A 13,096-nucleotide genomic window follows, 5' to 3' on the forward strand; every position below is an offset into this window, starting at 1 on the left:
ATATATAAAATAACCAACAAGACACTTTTGTGTTTACTCATTGATTATATTGTCACTTTTAATATTCTAAAAGCATTTTCTTCATTATTTTCAATCATTAATTGAGAAAGCATTTTATCTCATCTTCTAAAATGGTGTTTTAAAGGGACAGTCAAATCCAAAATAAACTTTCATGATTCAGTTAGGGCATGTAATTTTAAACAACTTTGCAATGTACTTTTATCACCAATTTTTCATTTTTTTGGGGGGATTCTTAGTTGAAAGCTAAACCTAGGTAGGCTTATATGCTAATTTCTTAGACCTTGAAGATCCCTCTTATCTAAATGCATTTTGACAGTTTTTCACCACTTGAGGGCATTGGTTCATGTGTGTCATATAGATAACATTGAGCTCACGCACTTCAAGTTACCTAGGTGTCAGCACTGATTGGCTAAAATGCAAGTCTGTCAAAAGAACTGAAATAAGGGGGCAGGTTGCAGAGGCTTAGATATAAGGTAATCACATAGGTAAAAAGTATATTAATATAACTGTGTTGGTTATGCAAAACTGGGGAATGGGTAATAAAGGAATTATCTATCTTTTTAAACAACAAAAATGCTGTTGTTGACTGTCCCTTTTAACAATTCTTAAGTTATAAATCTTGAAATTGCGATGTGAAAAGGATTCCTCCATTGCAATAATGAAGCCGGAATTTTTTTGTCAGAACTGTAAAACTGCACTGCCAAGAACACAGCTTGTCTTTGTGCAATTTCTGTTACTCTAAAAAAATGTCGACTCAAGGTTCTGCATATTGTAAGCCACAATTTTTAAAACCTTGACTCTTGCCCTTTCTTTTTTTTAATTTTTTTTTTTTTTTAAACAGCATCTCTGTTGCCAACAAACAGGACGAAAGGCAAATGGTGAAATCCCACTCACTTAGACGCCATTCTAATTGAAATCCCATTTATGAAAATGACAGTTCTGAAACTGACAATAACAACGTGTGTGTGGATTAGAAACAGGTTAGTAACCATGGTTACTGATTAGTTGATTATTTTTAGTTGTGCTCTAATTCAGCTATAATAACCTGGCCTGTTGGGGGTACTTGAGGACCGCGGTTGAGAAACACTGATAAACCATGTATACAAATGCATCTCTAAAATGTCACCTGTGCCCATTTCAGAGTGACTTGCACATGTGCAACATAAGATAATTATTCTAAGCCACCCTGGGAAATGTCCAAATATGTCAAAAAGGCGATTCAGGATGTCATCAAGTGCTTTTAGGTGTCATATTGGGTAAGTGTAAAATGTTCTGAAAAAACTGTATTGTTAGTATTGAGAAAATGGATTGTGTTTTCCAACAGCTTTTTTGGTTCCAAGAAATAACTGAAATCTCAAGATTGTGATTAGCCTCAAAATGAAATGCTGTTTAATGGATATTTCATTAAAATGTTCACTAAAGATTCAAAAACCTCCAAAAGGGACATTAAGCAAATGTATTTATTTTTTTTTGCCATAAATTGGGCATGTCCCATATTCCCTAGAGAGGCCAAAAAGCAAAATCTGTCAGCTAGGTTTTGAAATGGTTGCAAATTGGCTAAACCAGCTACTTGCTTTGCAGCATTTTGAAACCTAGGTTACAGAATGTGCTTTTTGGCCTCTCTAGTGTATTTAATGTTCCTTTAATAATATTTATTGTTGTATTAATAATTTTCTAAAATGTCGTTTCCTTTTTATTAAGATTATGCTTTATATATTTAAATGATATCAAACAAGGAGCTATGCAAACCAAATGATCGACTGGCAGATAAACAAACATGGTAATGTCTGTGTAGAAACGGCATGGTGGCTCTCTAGCTTAGGGCAATCTCTCCTTGCTATATCCTTTAAATATTTGTTTTTTATAGCTGGATGGGCAGCACAAGGTACTTACATTTTCCTGCCCCTTATTATTTGACAACCATTAGCCATATACATATATACTGTGAACTCTTGCACATGCTCAGTAGGTTTGTATAAAATGATTGCGCACATTTTAATAATGGAAGTTAGATCAGTCCTGTGAGAACCAACATCACAACATTTATTCAATGGATCAGTTGTGCTGTTCTATGGGAGAAGACTACTGAGTGTAGGGGTTGGCGCTTTAGCCACACTCACATCAGCTGCCGCGGTGTTACAGTAGGAAGCATTACAAGGTATGGCAGCTCAGATCAGTGGAGTGTGCCTGGATTTAAAGTCCACTTATCTCCTACTTTAAATAGAACTGAGGTGTTTTTCTCTTGAGTTTGTGTTGATGGTGTGTTTTACATGACCAATGTTAAGTTGCCTTGTTTCAGTTGTCACTCCTGCTGTATGTATAAGTACTGTAAGAAGGGACAACCATTCCTTTTTTAATCAGGAGCTTTAAGTTTTGATGTGCCCCAAAGCACTGAGACGACATATATACTCAGACTCCATGACATTATTTAAACTTTCCAGAGGTTCATTAAGTATTATTCTTTGGGTGCTGTAAATAATCTTTTCTGCCCACCTTCATATTATGTTAGGGCTTACACGACTCCCACAGATGTTCTTAGACTTCATTTATTTTTATATCTCAGCAGCTACGGAATGGTTAAAAACGCTTACAGGACTCGCCATGTTCCTTCCATTCTTTATGTGTACGTGCTCACTTCCATATCATAATATATGTGCTAAACAAATTGCCCTGTTTATTTTTGTTGGTTTAAGTATCTATGTTTTATAAGACCAATGTGGAGTGGCTTGCTATTTATATTGCCACTTCTGTTGTAGGCACTGTGAGACGGGACAACAATTCTTAATCAGGACAGAGCGTGTCAAGGTTTGTCATGTCTTACTATATGGCACTAGGACAACATATTTGCTCAAAAATCATCTACAATTATTTCAATCTCTCCAGGACTAACTTGATATTATGCTTTGGGTGATGGACATAGTCTCTTCTGCCCATGTGCTTATTATGCTGATCCTTTAACAATTACCATAGATATAGATATTTTATTAGGACTAGACAATTACCACCCTCATCTCATGGGCCATAGCACTGCCATTTAAATAACTAGATCCCTGGTTTTTGTCTGTAAGTAGACTTTATGAAATAATTTATGGATTTATCTAAGATGCGGAATGAAACACAATAGTTATAAAGTACACTATACTGTAACTCTTCCATTTTAAGTGTTTATATATCTGGATACATATTACATAGCAGTATGTGTCCTGATGCAAACCCAACTGTTCCTCTTTAGTTTAGTTAAATTTAGTTAAGTTAGATTATTAAACAACAAAACCCCAACAATGTGGATAAACAATTTATACATGGTAGTCTTTTTTTGTGTTGGAAGCATCTTAAAATTGTTATCTTTGCCTAGATATTACTAAAATTAAAATTTTGACTTTAGTGTCCCTTTAAAGGAATATGACACCCCAAATTTTTTTATTTGTGATTCAGGCAGAGCATATAATTTAAAAAAAGTTTGCAATTTATTTTTATTATGAAATTTGATTTGTTTCTATGATATTCTGTGATGAAGAGCTACCTAGGTAGGCATCTAGAGCACTACATGGCAGGAAATAGTGCTGCCATCTAGTGCTCTTACAAATGGATAACATTCTTGCAAAACCGCTGCCATATAGTGCTCCAGAAATGGGCCAACAAAAGATACCAAGAGAACGAAGAAAAATTGATAATATAAGTAAATTAGTAAGTTGGTTAAAATTACATGCTCTATCTGAATCATGAAAGAAACATTTTGGGTTTCATATCCCTTTAAGGAAATGTAGCTACCAGAAAAACATGTACAAACTCAGTCTACACGCAGCATAAGCCTGTTTAGCTTTGTTTAGATGTGACCAGGCTTTGTGACATTCCTCAACCATGTACTATATACACTGAGTTCAGATAACGCGCCACTTGAAAACAAGTATTGTTCTTTCCTCTTTATGTTTTATTTGAGTTGTTGTTTCAACAATATCCCTAAACTCTTTTTTAATTGAAACCATTTATATTATTGAAACGTTTGTTTTGTTTGTATAAAGTAGAAGGTCATATATAGAGGATTGTGTAAACCTGAAAGTCTAAACAAATTTAATGAAAGATAGAGAATGTGTCGCATTTGGAAACTTGCATGGGCCTTAACAAACATTTATTCAGATTTTTTTTTGTGTGTAAAAGGACACATGGTAAATATTCCAATGTTTGTAGCCATAGCAACCATCTAACACATTTTGGACCAGATTACAAGTGGAGCGCTAAATATTGCTTTTGTGGAAGCGATATTTGCGCTCCACTGAGTAATCCCAGTGCACGCTAATGTGCGCTGGTATTACAAGTTGACAGCAATGTAAACACGAGCTCGCGTTCGCATTGCTGGGAAGCATAGTGCTCATGAGAGCGTACTTGCATAGACTCTAATGGGAGCCTCGTGTGTGACGGCATGAGAAACTCCCACAGCGAAGGGGGTAAGTAGCGCAGTGATGGCAGCAAAGTTTAAATATATATGTATATGCTTATATACATATATATTTATGTGTATATGCACATACTAACACATATATATATATATATATATATATATATATATATATATAAAAGCATATACATATATATTTATGTGTTAATATGTGTATATGCACATACTAACACATATATATATATATATAAGCATATACATATATATTTGCAGGGAACACACAGTTACCATAGACCGCAATGTAAAGGCACTTTTAGCCCCTCCAAAAGAAAACTAGCACTTAAGTTTGGGGGACATTTATAAAATTAACCAGAGATTTGATCTCTGGTTAATTTTATAAGCACTAATTGCTCCCGCAAGCTCGCGGTAGCAATAACCAGCCACTTGTAATGGCTGGTTATTTATCTGCTCCTGCAACCGTTTGCACTCCACTTGTAATCTAGCCCTTTGTGTGTGAAAACTTTCTCAGAACATAAGACAATTCTATTGCAATAGTCACTGGCTTTTGTTGGCTTTGATTTATCAATTTGGATCAATTGTTAGTAGAGGAGCTACCCATCTAACAGAGGTTTTTAATAACATGGTGTGCTGCATACTCATGTATGCTTGTAAGCTATTGCAGAAGTGCCACTTGAATTAGAGGAATATAAGTAAAAATCCGGAGAGCTAACAAAAAATGATACAATTGGTTGGTTCAAGCACATAGTATCTTTGCTGCATTCTGTTAAATAAGTGGCATCTTGGAACTCCAAGTAAACTAACCAATATTGATTTAAAGTCAAAACATTTATCTTTGGCATCCTGTTGAGATACTTTACTGCAAGACTCTAACTTTTTATGAGAAAAAAAATGAAATCTTTGGGGACCTTACATTTGCTAGTGTTTAAATATTAGCTTTTATTCAGAAAACATAAACTGCTTAAAGGAACACTGAACTTTTAGCATATATCACCAAAAAAAACACTGCATTGTGAAAGAAATGTTTTAAAATCATTATCATTTTCTTAGAACAATTTGGAGGGCTTTTATAAATCAAGAGCAGTTCAGAAGACAAAGCCTTGAAATACCTGGTCTGAACTTGTGCTCTGAGCTAACCAATCGCTGTGTATATTGTTTCAGGATAAGTATGACCATACTTAATAGGATATAAAAGTGCAAAAAGAAAATGGTCTATAATGATAGTGCAAAGGGATTAAACATAGGGGTCGATTTATCAAGCTGCGGCAGACAGGGATGCACATACTGTACGTGCCCGTCTGCCACAGCTCGCCTCTGGCGGGCTGAATTCCGCTGCCGGAATTCAGCATTGCACAAAAGCGCTATTTTGCGCTCGCATAAATCCGGCCCCCTGCTCGCGCACAGCCAATCATGTGCAGGCAGGAGCTGTCAATCTCCCCGGTCGGACGAGACCGTGGAGATTGATATTCGCCATCTAAGAGGTGGCAAAAGGTTAGGAAAGCAGCGCTCTGATGACCTCTGCTTGTTAAATATGGACTGCAGGTTCTCTTGTGAGAACCTGCAGTCGTAAGGGGTGCAAAGCCTGCCGAAGGATTTGATAAATCAACCCCATAGATTTAAACATAGAAACATAGATATTGACGGCAGATAAGAGCCATAGGCCCAGCAAGTCTGTCCGATATTTTCTAAAAGTATAAACTTTATAGGATAGCCTTATGCTTGTCCCAGGCATTCTTAAAGTCCCCCACAGTGTTTTCCATTACTAGCTTTTGTGGAAGATTATTTCATGAATCAATCACCCTTTTTGTAAAGAAGTGCTTCCTCAAATTACTCCTGAATCTACTACCCTTCAGCTTGAGATCATGACCCCTTGTTCTTGAATTTTCACTTTTATGTAAAATACTCACTGGCTCAGTTTTACTAAGCCCTTTAATAAACTTAAAAGTTACTATAATATCACATCTTTCCCTTCTCTCCTCTAAGCTATACATATTAAGGTCATTGAGCCTCTCCTGGTACGTTTTTTTATTTTTTAGACCATGTACCATTTTGGTAGCCCTCCTCTGCACAGATTCAAGTTTATTTGTTTATATCCTTCTGAAGATATGGCCTCCAGAACTGCACACAATACTCAAGATGAGGCCTAACTAAGGATCTATAAAGTGGCATAAGAACCTTACTAATTCTGCTGCAAATACCTCTACTACTACATCCAAGCATTCTACTGACCTAACTCGCTGCAGTGCTACATTGTTTGCTAAATTTTAAATCACCTGAAATAATAATCTCTAAGTCCTGTTCCTCATTTGTAACAGTCAGTAAAGTGTCATTGAGTTTGTAATTAACGTTTTGATTTTTCTTCCCTAAATGCATAATATTATACTTTGCTGTGTTAAACTTTAGATCCCAGTCATTTGTCCAATCCTCCAATTGTTGTATATCACTTCTCATTTTGTCTACCCCTGGAACATCTACTCTATTACAAATTTTTGTATCATCTGCAAACAGACATACTTTCCCCTGTAGCCCTTTGCTGATATCTCTGATAAATATGTTATACAAAAAAGGCCCCAGAACTGACCCCTGGGGAACACTCTAGTAACAGCCCCCTCTGCTGAATGAACTCCATTTACTAAGACACTTTGTTTTCTGTCCTTAAGTCAGCATTCTACCCAGTTCTCAATTTTTGAGTCTAGACCAAGGAGATACAGTTTGTGAATTAGTCTGTTGTGTGGGACAGTGTCAAATGCTTTGCTGAAATCTAGATATGCTACATCAACTGTTTCACCCTGGTCTAATACTTTTGTTTCATAATCAAATAAGTAAATTAGATTAGTCTGACATGATCTCCCTGAAGTAAAACCATGTTGATTTCGGTCCTCTAAATGGTTTGTTTATATGTAAGTCATAATTATTTCTTTTTAAAGTCAGCTTCAGAGCAGCAGTGCACCACTAGGACCCAATGACACGAGACAAATGTGTGTAGCCACCAATCACCAGCTCACAAGTCCATGTACAATGCCTTGCAAAAGTATTCACCCCTTTGACTTTTTCCCTATTTTGTTACATTACAGCCTTAAGTTCAATGTTTTATTAATCTGAATGTTATGTGATGGATCTGAACACAATAGTCTAAGTTGGTGAAGTGAAATGAGAAAAATATACACATAAAACAATTTTTTAGAAATAGAAAATTGGCATGTGCGTATGTATTCACCCTTTGTTATGAAGCCCATAGAAAGCTTTGGTGCAACCAATTACCTTCAGAAGTCACATAATTAGTGAAATGATGTCCACCTGTGTGCAATCTAAGTGTCACATGATCTGTCATTACATGTGTCTACACCTTTTTTGAAAGGCCCCAGAGGCTGCAACACCTAAGCAAGAGGCACCACTAACCAAACACTGCCATGAAGACCAAGGAACTCTCCAAACAAGCAAGGGACAATGTTGTTGAGAAGTACAAGTCAGGGTTAGGTTATAAAAAAATATCCAAATCTTTGATGATCCCCAGGAGCACCATCAAATCTATCATAACCAAATGGAAAGAACATGGCACAACAGCAAACCTGCCAAGAGACGGCCGCCCACCAAAACTCACGGACCGGGCAAGAAGGGCATTAATCAGAAAGGCAGCACAGAGACCTAGGGTAACCCTGGAGGAGTTGCAGAGTTCCACAGCAGAGACTGGAGTATCTGTACATATGACAACAATAAGCCGTACGCTCCATAGAGTTGGGCTTTATGGCAGAGTGGCCAGAAGAAAGCCATTACGTTCAGCAAAAAACAAAATGGCACGTTTTGAGTTTGCGAAAAGCATGTGGGAGACTCCCAAAATGTATGGAGGAAGGTGCTCTGGTCTGATGAGACTAAAATTGAACTTTTCGGCCATCAAAGAAAACGCTATGTCTGGCGCAAACCCAACACATCAAATCACCCAAAGAACACCATCCCCACAGTGAAACATGGTGGTGGCAGCATCATGCTGTGGAGATGTTTTTCAGCAGCCTCAGAGTTGAGGGAAAGATGGATAGTGCTAAATACAGGGATATTCTTGAGCAAAACCTGTACCACTCTGTGCGTGATTTGAGGCTAGGATGGAGGTTCACCTTCCAGCAGGACAATGACCCCAAACACACTGCTAAAGCAACACTTGAGTGGTTTAAGGGGAAACATGTAAATGTGTTGGAATGGCCTAGTCAAAGCCCAGACCTCAATCCAATAGAAAATCTGTGGTCAGACTTAAAGATTGCTGTTCACAAGCGCAAACCATCCAACTTGAAGGAGCTGGAGCAGTTTTGCAAGGAGGAATGGGCAAAAATCCCAGTGGTAAGATGTGGCAAGCTCATAGAGACTTATCCAAAGTGACTTCGAGGTGTGATTGCCGCAAAAGGTGGCTCTACAAAATATTAACTTTAGGGTGGTGAATAGTTATGCACATTGACTTTTCTGTTATTTTGTCCTATTTGTTGTTTGCTTCACAATAAAAAAAAAGACATCTTCAAAGTTGTGGGCAAGTTCTGTAAATTAAATGATGCAAATCCTCAAACAATCCATGTTAATTCCAGGTTGTGAGGCAACAAAACACGAAAAATGCCAAGGGGGGTGAATACTTTTGGAAGGCATTGTATATGTGTACAGTGTGTACATATGCTTTTCAACTGAGAAAAAAACAAAACATAAAAGTTAAATTTTGACTTTCCTATCCATTTAAACATGATGGAGGAGCTGCAGCCTTTTCGTAGTGAGTGAATCTAAAATAACATTCAGATGTATTTTACAGCAAATGCATGAAAAAGTAGTGATTAATTTATGACAATGTTGTTTTATTTTCCCTAATTTAACATTTTTATAAAGAGATTAAATAGAAGTTGTTTTTTAATGTGTCTTTGACCATACCAGCAAACCAAACTCCACATAATGTATATTTGATGTAGACAAAAGACGACGTCTTTTTAAATTGCTCTTTACTTACCTATTAGATCACTATCCCATGGTACTGATGACCGCAGGGGCAAATTTGTGACATCTGTTAAATTAGTTGTCCAGTAACCACGGAAGCCCTTGCTGTTCCTTTCATAATTGCTAGCAAATTTAATAACAGCAATGTTTCCAGTTGTATTCAATGTGGATGGAATAGAAGTTCCACAGAATTGACCTGTAGTGGTGAAAAGGTTGAACTATTACATGTAAAGTCAAAATCAATTTAATGTCTCAAAAACGTTCTCTATATTCAGCGCAAAAGAGATAAATCTTTTCCCATACCAGAAAGTGAAATCAAAGCAATACCAAGGGGCATACTATAGTCTATCTATAAATATGAATACACACCCAGTTTAGAAGATCCAGCTTTGTCTCCATCAAAGACTTCCACATAGTCTTGACATGCTCCTAATAAATTGGCAGGCTGCAGATTAAATTCTGTGAAGACAATATGTAGTTGTTCTTTTTCACTGGCTGTGATTCTCCACGTGCATGAATGGCTGTTAGGATATGAACCATTGTCCCAGTTAGGTGACATAAAATCTCCATTATCAGTATTGAAATGACCTCCACAAAGTGATATGCCTGTAAACAAAAGTAAAATGATTAGAAAAGAAGCACAAACAACCACTTCTATTAACTTAACCGTTAAATAATAAAATATAATCATCAAAAAGATTAAATGTGTGGAGTCTTCTTTTATGATCAAAGCACCCATGAAACCATTTTCTTTATTCAACTATTGTGGAATATTTCTCCTTATATATAGAGAAGTGTTGCTATTGAATTGACTTTAAAGAGAAGCTGAAACAGCCAATATTCACTTTAAATTTTACTTTAAAGGGACAGTCTACTCCAGAATGTTTATTGTTTAAAAAGATAATCTCTTTATTACCCATTCCCCAGTTTTGAATAACCAACACAGTTATATTAATACACTTTTTACCTCTGTGATTATTGATTACCTTTTATCTAAGCCTCTGCAGACTGCCTCCTTATCTCAGTACTTTTCACAGACTTGTATTTTAGCCAATCAGTGCCCTCTCATAATAAACTCTACTGGCGTGAGCACAATGTTATCTATATGTTGCACATGAACTAGCGCCGTCTAACTGTGAAAAACAGTTGAATGCATTCAGATAAGAGATGGCCTTCAATGACTTAGAATGTAGCATATGAGCCTACCTAGGTTTAGCTTTTAACAAAGAATACCAAGAGAACAAAGCAAATTTGATGATAAAAGTACATTGGAAAGTTGTTTAAAATTGCATGCCCCATCTGAATCACGTGAAAGTTTAATTCTGGCTAGACTGTCCCTTTAAATTAATATGTAATAAATACAAAAACTAAATTTACTTACTTCATAATAAGCTTGGTTTGGGAACAAACAGAATATTTTACCCTGGAAAACACCTTACAAGATTTTCCTTGTAATATGTAAGGTGTAGGCTGTAGGTGGAGTTTAGGAAACATGAGTTTAAGTCAAGGTAGCTCTTTAAACCAGAGTCATTTTTTTTTTTTGGGGGTGCATGCCTGGGCAGGTTCTAGGAGCATTCCACAAAATATGGGCAGTTGTACGCTCTGCTGAACTTTTTAAATTGTTTATTTATCAATTTTTCCAACAATACATCAAAAGGAGAAAGAAAAACAGAACTCATATACAGCAAAAAAAGGAAAAGCAAAAAACAAAAAAAAAAAAAAAAAAAAAAAAGAAAATACACAAATAAACCATCCTATACATAGGAGCCTATATTATAAAGACATATTTCCATGTCACATTGTAACTCTCCTGGAGACGCAGCTCCACATCAAAAAAAGAGATAAAATAAAATATACCAAGAGGCCATTCTACTACTGGGCCCTTATCTTAGCTTGTTTCACCCTTCCTCTACTCTAACTTAGATCGGCTCTTTGTTAAAGTTTCTTCAGTGTACGGAAACAGAAAAGACAAAGGAAAAAAGAGAGGAAAGAAAAGAAAGAAAAAAAAAAAAAAAAAAAAAAAAGGAATAATTTTAGGGAGTTTGGCCTCTCCTTGTCTATTAATATCCTTTGGGGTATTATATTTTTGACCTTCAGATACTATTGAACCAATATAATTATTCTTCCTTCTGCTTTTGGAAATAGTCGCCAGCATTTTTGCTGATCTCGGAGAGAAAGTACCGAATATAGCTTTATTTTTAAGCTCTTCTTGTAGCTGATTTTGTATTAAAAATATCTCTCTCTCTTTCTTTGCCTCCTGATAGATAGTCCAATTCTCTCTACTTGAATTGTCAATATATCTCCTAAATTTATTTTTCAGTGCATTAGTTAATTGAAGATCCCTTGCTTTAAGCTTTCTTTTCCGTTTGACCATAAAGGCCTTTATCTCGCCCCTGAGACACGCCTTTGCAGCCTCCCAATATATTTCAATCTTGTGGAGATAGTCCTTATTCAGTGAGGCATAATCCCTCCATTTTGGATAAGTCAGTTCCTAAAATAAATATTTGAGTGCAAAAAGGAGGGGAAATTTTTTTTACCACAGAGGTTTTCTCTATTGTTCCTCAGCTGGACAGACAAAGAAATAATGGCATGATCTGATAGGACTATATTTTTGATATCTGTCTTAATTTCTAATTGTAGGAGTTTTTCAGACACCAGAAACATATCTATCCTAGAGAATGTACGGAAGGTCTTGGATTCACATGTGAACATTCTCTCGTCTGGGTGTTGTATTCTCCAGATGTCCCTGAGCCCAAGACCTTTCATAAAAGACTTCAAAATCTTAGCTTCCTTCTTAGATCTATAAGAGCCGCTTGACCTTAGTCTATCCAGCTGAGGGACACATACACTATTAAAATCACCTCCTATAATTATTTGAGAGTCCACTGCCTCAATTAGTTTTACATATAGCTTATCCCAAAAGTCTGGCCGACATTCATTTGGTGCATAAAGATTACATAACGTATAGTGGCATTTATTGATCTCTATTTCTAAAATGAGATATCTTCCATCCGTATCTCTATATTGGGATATTAACTGAAATTCTAAATCCTTGCTAAACATACATACTACTCCTCTCTTTCTTTTAACTGCCGGTGCTGCATATATCTCCCCGACCCAACCCATCCTTAGTTTCTCTGTTTCTTGCAGGCTCAGATGGGTTTCCTGCAGGAAAACGATATCTGGCTTATAACTTTTTAGATGTTGAATTATTTTTTTCCTTTTAACGGGTGAAGAAAACCCCCCGACATTCCAGGATAATAAATTAAGTGATTTTTTCATTTCTGATAGTGTTAGTTTTTAAAAAACTTTGGACCTCCCAAGGCAGGGTGGATCGAAGGGGGAGAGGGTGGGGGCGCCGAGGAGGAGAGCAGACAGAGAGAAAAGAAAAAAAAAAAAAAAAAAAAAAGAGAGAAGGAAAGAAAAAAAAACAGAAAAAGGGGGGGTTGAGCGGTACAGAGCAGCCCAACCAATATCCATCTGAATACACCAGATGATAACAGTTATACACATATTTAATTTAAGCTTTTCTCATTTTTCCAAAAATTGCTTGACCTCCTCCACTGTTGTTAATGTAAATATATTGTTATCCATAAAGATTTTAATTTTTGCCGGATAAATCATTGTGGCTTTATGTCCTGCATTAATCAATTGCGTGCACCAAGGAGACATCAGTCTCCTTTTATTTAAAGTCTCAGC

General features: G+C 36.3%; 1 protein-coding gene across 1 annotated transcript in view; it reads right to left on the reverse strand.

The window, feature by feature from the left end:
• The window catches only part of LOC128648123 (cubilin-like), a 161,045-nt gene that overhangs the window by 483 nt on the left and 147,466 nt on the right, over nt 1-13,096 (reverse strand). Inside the window, exons 19-20 of the mRNA XM_053700786.1 lie at nt 9,767-10,003; nt 9,411-9,593 (exon numbers count right to left, since the gene is read on the reverse strand). Of these exons, the coding sequence (XP_053556761.1) occupies nt 9,411-9,593; nt 9,767-10,003 (420 nt within the window). The remainder of the gene's footprint in view (nt 1-9,410; nt 9,594-9,766; nt 10,004-13,096) is intronic.

Source organism: Bombina bombina, chromosome 2 (genome assembly GCF_027579735.1).
Source record: "Bombina bombina isolate aBomBom1 chromosome 2, aBomBom1.pri, whole genome shotgun sequence".
Classification (NCBI taxonomy): domain Eukaryota; kingdom Metazoa; phylum Chordata; class Amphibia; order Anura; family Bombinatoridae; genus Bombina; species Bombina bombina.